Below are 9,518 nucleotides of genomic sequence, written 5' to 3' on the forward strand. Positions count from 1 at the left end.
TGAAGACAGCACCCAGGGCCTGGGAGGGCGGGCAGTGACATGATGTAAGTGACTTTTTTTTTTTCTCTTCAGTGGAAGTACTGGGGATGGAACCCAGGATCTCGTGCATGCTGAGCATGCTCTCTGTCATTAAGCTGCCCCCTCCCCCTCCCCCCAAGAGTGACATTTTAAGGAGCCCTCTGAAGTGCTGAGAACAGGTCCCGAGTGGGTGGGCTAGAAGCCGTGGATTCTCAAGGGGAGCTTCACTGGGAGGAGTGAGGGGATGAGGAACCCCTGACACATCTGGGGGTGGCAGGGGAGTGGAGAGGATGTTCCAGAGGGGTCTCAAGTCTCCCAAACGAGAGCAGCCAAGGGGATGACCCGACATGTTAGCCATGCTGGTTTTCAGCAGAAGTACTTGCTTCTTAGGAGAAACCCATGCCATCTCTTCCTGCCTACAGGTTTCCCAACCTCTTCCCCCCACTGAAGCCGGAGACGGTGGCCCGGAGGACGGTGGAAGCTGTGCAGCTCAACCAGGCCCTCCTCTTGCTCCCCTGGACAATGCACGCCCTTATCATCTTGAAAAGGTATGGGACGGGGCAGGGAGCTCTGGGTCGGGCTCATGCCAGCCAGTCCCCCTTCTCCCAGTGGACCCTAGTTGGGAAGAGGCCTCAGGCAAGAGAAAGTACCATGTGATCGATTAGTTATGTCTGCTGTGGGCACGAAAACTGAGAGTGGCGGCCTGTGTGCTGTGGATTTACTATCCTTACCACCAAGCGGCAGTTCTCAAACTTTTGGCCTCAGAACTCCTTTACAGTCTTGAAAACTATTAAAGAACCCAAAGAGCTTTTGTTTTTGTGAGTTCTATTACTATTTACTAGAAATTAAAACTGAGAAAAATTTTTATAGGATGTATACACGTATTCATTTGTAAATGGCAATAACAAATCCATTCAGTGTTTTAAAAAATGATACTTTTAAATGAAAAGTTAAGTATATTTCCCCCTACAAAGAATGTAATAAGAAGAATGCAATGGTTTTACATTTTGGCAAAGCTCTTTGTTATCTGACTTAGTTGAAGACACATGGATGCTCATATCTACTTCTGATTTGAATCTGTTGTAATGTCACATGTCAGGTAGCCTCCAGAAAACTCAACTCTACACTTGTGAGAGAATGAGAGTAAAAAAATCAAACTGTATCTCAGTAGTATAATAAAAAATAGTTTGACCTCGCAGACAGACCTCTGAAGCAATCTCAGGTACCCGCCAAGGGTTCCTGGGCCACACTTTGAGAACTGCCGTTCTGAAGACTAAATCTTGGCCCCAGCCTTCAGGAAGTTTAATTGAATGGGGAAGACAGGGATCTCGGTGCCAAAGGCTCGGGATTCAGACACATCCCAGGGCTGGGCAGGTGGGATTTCCCAGGGCAGGCCCCCTCAGGACTTAGGCTCCATAGAGGAGACCGTCCTCCTCCAGAGTTTGCCTGGCATCACATTTGCTTAGAACTTTCCAGACTCTGGGCAGCAAACCCTTCCCACCCCAGCCCAACACTGAAGAGGCCGTTCCAGGGCCCCCACCCCCATCCTGTCATGCTGCACAGGGAGAGCTTCGACTCTGGAGCCCCAAGTGGCCGTGGGCTCTTGGCTCCTCTGAGCCCCCAACCTGCAGCTGACTGCACCCCTCAGACCTGGAAGGCCTTTTGGGGAAGTGAAGCCCCCAGGTGCCTTGATCAGACATCATCCCCCAGGAAACCAGCTTCCCCTCCAGCTGCCGTGGTCGCGGTGGGCATTGGAGGAGCCGCTCTAACTGCAGGCACAAAAACGTCAGGACGGAGGGGACATGTCAGTCAGTCCCTTCTCCAAACTCAAGGCCCTTTCGGAGACAGAGTCGGGGGTGAGGAGACCGGCCCCACCTCAGCCTCCCGCAGGCCATCCTGACTGTTGCCTGAAACGCTCCTTGGCTGCCTCCATGAGCCCCGTGAGCAGAGACTTCGATCCTCACCAAAGCCAAGCTGAACCTCCCCCTCAAGAAGCTTGTTAGAAGCCTTTGGGAACATTCTAGAAAACAGCCAGTTTGTCTAGAACACCTCAGCATTCTCCACATAAGCCCCCAGCCTACATTTCCTAGTCTATCTCCTGCTACTTTCCCACAAGAAGCAGAGGTGAACCCCTACCCCTTCCCTGTGCTGTGCCCCTTTCACTTTCCCAGAGAGAAACTGTTACAGGCTCCACTGTAGTGCCACCACTGCCAGGAAGCCTTCCAGATTGCTCCAGCTGGAAGTGAGCCTTTCAACCCATCTTGCTCCTAGAGTGGGGTGGGGCCCTTCAATTTGACTGAACTGATGTACTGAGGACTTCTCTATGCTGGGCCCCACACTAGGTGCTGGGGTCAGAGATGACATACCTACCACAGAGGTACCCAGGGGCTAGCACAGAGAAGTCCTCAGTACACGCAAACAGCAAAGACAACTCCAGGGCTTACTGGGGAAGCGCAGGGCCATGGAGAACCCTAGCCAAGGCCTAGGAGTGAGTCTGGGAAGCCTCCCTGGAGGAGGTGACACCCAGTCCCTAACACCTCAGCCCCACATGGTAAATATTTGTAAGTGGCATTTGGAGTTAATTGATCTCTGAAATACCTTTGGACCCTAAAATGCTAAGAATGTGGCTTTGAAAGTGTTTCTACCACCCACCCTGTATCTTTCTTGTAATCAGCTCTATATCCACTTACTTTGAAAGCTCTTGCTCCACGGAGGGGTGGGTGTGGGTGGCTTGTTGGGGGAGCTGGTGTGTGTTGCAGAGAGGGGTGGGGAGCTTATGGGATCATCACTCTACGAGGCTTCTTGCGTGGCCACCAGTGATCTGGCCACTGGTCCCCGCACTGACCGTCTTCCTTTCTCCCTCCTGCTCTCCCAGCATACTCCCACAGGCTGCCCTCGAGGAGATCCACAAATTCTCAGGAACCTACACCTGCATGAACACTTTCAAAGGGCGGACATAAGGCGGGACGCAGAGACAGGCTTGAAAGCCATGGAACCTGAGTGGGCCTGGGTACCTGGGCACATGTCCACACGCCTGTCTCTTGACACACTTCTGCTGGGTGAGCGGAACTGCTCCTGTCCTGGGGAAGAATCCGGCTGCCCACCCCCAGGCCAGCCCCAGGACCTTTGCACAGGACTGATAGCCGTAAATCTGACCCCCATGGGGAGGCAAGAAACCAGCCACCAGCTGCCTTGACACTTTTGTACATTTCTGATTCTGTAGAGTTTATTGTTAAATGGCTTCTCGAGTCTAACCGGCCTCAGCAATGTGCATAGACCATTTCCGGGAGGGTCTGTGCCCATGTGTTCCTCCTTCCCCTCCAAAATCCACTCATCCTCAGCTTGTGCAAACTGGTTACACGGCAGGAATGAAAAATAAATAGATGGCTTTTGCAAATTCTTTTGTTGAAATCCTTAGTGGGCAGTGGCAAGGGGACCAGTCCCAAGCACGACTCCCCATCCTTTGAGAGAGAATTGGTCTACTCATGGTCCCTAGCTGCCAGGAGTCGTGTAGGCGAGAAGGAGGCAAGGCTTGGGAAAGAAATTGAGCCCAGACCTAGGGGTAGGTGGTTCTGTGCCAGCTCTGCTGGGCGCTCCCAACAGCCATGGGTCGGGGGGTGTCCCCACTTCGCCTTCCCACCTGCACCCCTAGTAGGACCATCACAAACCAGTCTGCAGAGAGCTGCCCTCTGCCCGGCCACGGCCTCATCAGCCACCAGGCTACCAACCCAGGATTGCAGAACCAGGCTTTATCGAGCTCCCACTGTCTGCCTAGCATGTGCTGGGTGCTGAGAGGGGAGTGTTGCTGAGAAGCCAAAACTCTGACGACCACCAGCACACAACAAGTCCAGTGCTCAGGGGGGTGCTGTGGGTCCCTGGGCCAGATTTGATTACAGGAGGTAGACATGAAATAGCAAAGAAGAATGAGAGGTTGAAAATAGCGGAGGGGATTTACGTGGGCTCAGTCAGCGGGGAGAATTTACAGCCAAGGAGACGTGGGGAGGGGTGCCTCGTGGTTCCTCTTGGTGTGCCTTCTGCCCTCCTGCAGCCGGCTTAATAAACCTGACCTTGGGCCGGGGGTTGGGGGGCACAGGTGGACAACGGAATCTCGTCTAAGGCACCTCTGTCCCTGCAGCTCTTGCAGGTGGGTGGCAGGGTCGGGGAGGAGAGCAGGCGCTGGTTCCAGGAGACGACGGGAAAGCTACAGGCCCCAGTTCAGGGGAGGAGCTTGCCGGAGAGTTGTGTAAAGCCTGCCGCTGCACACAACTCACGAGAGAGGACGATGCGTCGGGCGGCTCAGACGTTCATCAGTCCGGTCTGTGTGCAGAAACGTCAAGTCGTGATTACATCCACTGTTTACTGAGCACCTGCCGAGTGGCCACCACGCCTGAGGGCATAACATCTTCGTTGTTAATTATCCACTGCACCTAGCAGCAGCGGAAGACCAAAAACAGCTCTCGGGAACCCCTTTAAAGACTTCTAAGAGCTGCAACGTCTATCAGACAAACTATGACCCCCAGGTGTCCACGGCTTCCAACAATAGAGCTTGTGTTACGGATGCCACCTGTCCTTTGAGGGCGGCTGCAACCCTGCTCTGTGTCCTCTTCGCGCTGGGGCCCCGGCTGACAGAGGAGCCTCCGTCTGGGATGATGTCATTCTGTGGCAGAAGCAGACACACCTGGGCACCCCTGGCGCACTGGCTCTGAAAGTCTGCCCGGAAACAGCACACATCACTTCTGCTCGCATTCCATTGGCCAGAGCAGGCCATGTGGTCAAGCCCGCCAAGGATGCCGCTGAGCACGTAACCCCCATGGAGGAGTGGTCAGTGACTTCTAACTGTAACACAATCTGCCACACCGTGGAAAGAGCTGTTGGGTAAGAACAGAAGGAAAAATGCAAATGTAGGCAGAGGATGGATGGAGGCAGATGGATGCTGCCCCAGGGACGAGGTGGTCTCTATGGGACACACACCAGGTTCTAAGCAGAGCCCCAGAGAGGCACTGCCCTTTGAGGCGAGGGTGGTATTAGAAAGACTACTCTGGAGGTGAGAGAACAGGCTCAGAGCGGGGAAACGGCACGCCCAAGTTTGTAGGGCTTGTGAGCAGCAGACCCAGAGTTTGAGCTCAGCTCTACATGACCCCCCGCCTTACCACAGCAAGTAAGGGGACGCCAAGCCAGGACCTGTCAATTTTCATTTTGGTCCTTGAGAATCTGTGTCACCAAAGTGTGCATTGTCAGGAAGGGATGCTGCAGACGCCAATCCTGGAAGGTCCCTGCCCACACGATCACCCCACTTGGGCGTGTGGCCGCAACGTGGGTGGGTCCACTGGGCATGCCTGCTCCCCCGCTCTCCCAGGGCCACAGGCGAGGTGCCTGTCGCTGGCTGTCACAGGAGATAGGTTGCGGGCAGCACAGCTCAGTGGGCAGGGATAGATGAGGAAGGAGTGGGGGTCCTGTCTGCTAAGCCCCGACTTTTCTGACCATCCTCAAGTGGCAGGCCCATTTCCATGCTCACAGCCTGGCTCACAAACTTTTGGAGAGGATTTGACTCCTGAGGTTTCCATGAAATTGCACTTGGCCTGCAGGCCAGGAGTGCAGTGAAGAACCCAGGGGTCTGAGTGGCTCTGGGAGTGACGAGGCTCAGCCAGCCCTCCCTGGGGCCACTGAGAACAGAATCGCTGTCGTGGCTGCGGTGGGACCTTGTGTCTTCCCAGAGCCCTAGGGGCTTCCTCTGACAGCCAGGCAAGGCCTGCTCCCACCCTACCCCCTCCTTCTCCACTAGGATACTTTCAGTCTTTTTCTGGATCTTTTCCCAGAGGAACCAGGGAAAAGGCCTTGGGCAGATTCCCAGGAGACCGCATCCTAGTTCCCTCCCTGGGATGGTTCGGCCACTTGGAGAGCCTTGAGAGTTAGAGCAAAGAGCTAATTCTGTCCCGTAGCTTAGCCAAGCGAAGGAGAATGACAGGCACTGAACGCTGGCTCCCTGAAGCGCCGAGGGGCAGGACAGAGTGTGCCAACACTGCAAAGAAGACTTGGGCTCTGGGAATTGACCCAGCTGCCCTGCCTGGGGCTCCTCCTCACCTCCAAAGAGAACCAGATTGGAGGTGGGCACAGAGCCTGGGGAGGCACCAGACCCAAGGCCCATCCTGGCCCCGTTTCAGGGGACCAGGCTATCTGGCCTGGCAAGTGTCAGGAACTGAGGCCCGTGGCCCCCTTCCTGCCCCCGGGGCCAGAGCGCTTGGGGAAGTGGACTCTTTTCCTCAGGCCAAACTGATGCTCTGGAGGGACCAGGGTGACGGGAGTCTCCTGGCTGACCACAGGGCTCAGCCCAACCCCACAGGAGCCCTCCTGCTGGGGCAGACAGTCCATGCCCCTAGGGACACCCCAGTTTTATGGGGGACAAAAAAGGAGCCTGATCACAAAGAAATGAATTCTGCAGTCCAAGTGCGGGGCAGCACAGAGAGACAAGAGTCACAGGTGAGTGGATGGGGTGGGGGTCACTCAAAGGCCCCTGCGTGGGGGCTCCCTCCCACCACCACACAACTGGGACCTCTTCTGAGGGGTCTTCTCCGGCTTTCTGGAAAGGCCTTCCAAAGGGGGTGGACGGATCATTAACAAGAGCCCAGAAGTCTATGTCTGTACACAGACACTCCTTGCCTCAGGCAAAACCAGGAGGTGACAATGTCCCCGACACAGAAGGAAGGCCTGGAACAGCTCATGGGGCACCCCAGTCACTCTGCGCCCCCTTTGGGTGGGGCTGTTATACTGTGATTTGATTTATTAACATTGCTTAACACACTTTCCTTCATCAACCAAGAGCCACCTGCTGTGGACCACAGCCCAGGCCTGGGACCCATGCCCCTCGGCCATGCAGGGTCCAGCTGTCCCCCTCTCGTCACGTGTGGTCCCCCTGAGGCCCTCAGCTTCCAGCAACATAGCCAACCCTGGTCCCAGCTTCTCCCAGCCCACCCTGAGGCCAGGAGGCTCCCCCAGAGGTGGGAAGCCCTGGTATCTCGGGAGAGAAATCCAGACTCTGGAGTTCCACTGGCTTTGCGACCCCCTGGGTGTGACGTCACCTTTCCTACCTGCAGAACGGACAAGATGTGTCTGGCCTCCTGCCTCCCAGGCTGGGAAACTCCAGTGGGTGATGTCATGCTGGCGGCACCCACGGCTCCCAGGCAGGACTTGGCTCTTTTGGGGCTCTTGGGGTCACCGTCTTGGTCTGGCCTGTGAGGCCAGCATCCTTTGAGGCCTAGCTGACTCCCTCGTGGTTGGAGTGGGAGGAAACTGTGGCTCGGAAGAGCCCCATGTGGGCGGTGGGTGCAGGGACTGGGGAGGCCCCCAGGGAGGGCAGCGCAAAGGGGCCCCGATGGGGAGGGGCTTCATCAGGAACAGGGTTTGTCCTCCTGCTGCACACAGTTGGTAGGGGCGAGGGGGAGGCAGGACACTTCTCTGACATGTCCCATCATTGCTGGCTCCGGGAGGCCCTTTGCACCCAGATCTTTCCATGGCTCAGGAGGAAAATAAACACAAGGTCCTTCAGGCACTGCTGGGAGTGGCAGGATGGCCAGTGCCCCGCTGGGGAGCTGCTCTAGGCACGTGGATCCCCTTGGGTGGAGGGCAGGCCTCGAGGCAGGGCCCTCAAAGAGCCACCCTCTCAGACTAGCTGGCAGAGGAAGCCAGCCGGTCCACCACAGTGTGACTTGGGGGGGTCACCGACTTCTCTGGACTGAAGCAGCTCTGAGGGACAATTTCTGCTGGGCCCTGAGGCCCAGATGTCAGGGGGCTAAAGTTACCAGGTCCGGTCTGCACAATCAGGCCCAGGGTCCCTCTCCAGCCCAGGACACATAAGCCGGCCACCAGGAGCCCCCAGGGCCCTCTGCACACACCTCCCTTCCCCACCTGCAAGCCCCAGACATCACCTCTGGGAGACGCCCCTCATTCATCACCTGTCTCACCATTGGCCATTATTATTAATTTCATTTACAACAGCTTTATTGAGATATAATTCACATTGCACACAATCGACCCATTTAAAACAATTCAATGGTGCGCAGTGTATTCACAAGGTTGTGCAACTGTCACCACAAACGTCTTTTGGAGCACACAGACAGGATGTGGTCTTTTGTGTCTGGCTTCTTTCACTTGACATAATGTTTTCACGGTTCATCCTCCAAGTCATAGCGTGTGACAGGACTTTGTTCCTTTGTGTGACTGAAGGTTCTTCCACTCCACGTGTCTCTCACACTGCTTACCCAGGCCTCGCTGTTGAAGGCTATTGGGGTCGTTATGATTTGCTGGCTCTCTTGGTCTGACTCCCTCTCCCACCTCGACCAGCCCCTCCAGGAGCCCAGGGGCCAGTCCACTGTCTCAGGACCTAGGACAGTGCGAGGCGCAGACCACACTTGGTAAATATTTGCTGTCTGGGTGAATGGGGCAGAAACTCCATCAGAGGCAGCCAACAACCCAACACCCCAACACACCCTGTTCTCCCAGTCACCTTCCCATATACACCCACAGGGGACCCGGAATAACAAAACCAACATTTATGATTAAATGTTCAGGCGCCACCCCCACATTTCTCCCTGAGGCACCGTCGACACCTCGGTGGGGACAAGTCCCTCTCGGGGTACGTCCTGTTCACAGTAGGATGCCTGGCAGCACCCGTGGTCTCTACACACTGGATGCCAGCAGCGCCTTCCCTTCCTAGTTTCAACAATCAAAAACGTTTCCACAAATGTCCGCAAGGAGCTAATTCGCCCCCCATCAAAAACCCCTGGTCAACATACATTTTCGTTTTCATCACAACACGGAGCAATGGAATTATTCGCACTGAAAAGCAGGGAAGTGTAAGGCCCAGAGTCTGGCGGCCTGACCACTGAGAGGCCAACAGCAGAAGCGCACGTGAGCTCCGCCCCCAGAGGGGGGCCCGAGACCCCAAGCGGGAGCCTGGAATCCAGATCTCAGACCCCTTGGGCCAGCTGTTCGGGCCACCACTTGACTTTCTCTTTCTTTGGACTTGGCCTGAAAACTCCCTCACCCCGCCCTCTTGGTGCGTTGAGCCAATGCTGCAGAATTTTCTGGCCTGCCTACCCACCCCCCCACCAAATCCTTATCATTCCTTTCATTTTTCGGTGTTCACAAGACAAAGGAAATAAACACATTGTTCCTTTGTTGCTGCTTCGCTGTAATTGGATCCCGCTTGGGGAGGTCACAGCGAGGACCATGAGCCACACCCTGGCACGTCCCCCAAGTGCCAAGATGTACTCCCTGTGGGCTTCTTATAGGGGGTGGGCGGGCGGGGTTCTGGCTTGGCCAGCACTTTCTCAGCCCTGCCGGGTCCCCAGGGACTGAGGGCCAGCTGATGGCTTGTGGGAGCCGACTTGGCAAGTCCAGTCAGGAGCCAGAGCCATGGAGTGTGCAGAGAAGGGGAGAGGCTGGACTTTGGAGTCATATGGGGCTGAGATCCCAAGTCCTGGGCCTTAAGTAGGTAATTTAAC

The 9,518-nt window shown here is 55.7% G+C and overlaps 1 protein-coding gene across 4 annotated transcripts in view; it reads left to right on the top strand.

Annotated features, from left to right (window-relative positions):
• The window catches only part of DHRS3 (dehydrogenase/reductase 3), a 39,059-nt gene extending 35,644 nt beyond the window's left edge, over window positions 1-3,415 (top strand). For all 4 annotated transcript variants that reach the window (XM_072975357.1, XM_072975354.1, XM_072975356.1 and 1 more), the window contains 2 exons: window positions 441-566; window positions 2,894-3,415. In XM_072975357.1, coding sequence (XP_072831458.1) covers window positions 441-566; window positions 2,894-2,978 — 211 coding nt within the window. In that variant the 3' untranslated portion in view covers window positions 2,979-3,415. The remainder of the gene's footprint in view (window positions 1-440; window positions 567-2,893) is intronic.
• Window positions 3,416-9,518: the final 6,103 nt, after the last annotated feature.

The sequence above is a fragment of the Vicugna pacos genome, chromosome 13 (assembly GCF_048564905.1).
Source record: "Vicugna pacos chromosome 13, VicPac4, whole genome shotgun sequence".
Taxonomy (NCBI): Eukaryota; Metazoa; Chordata; class Mammalia; order Artiodactyla; family Camelidae; genus Vicugna; species Vicugna pacos.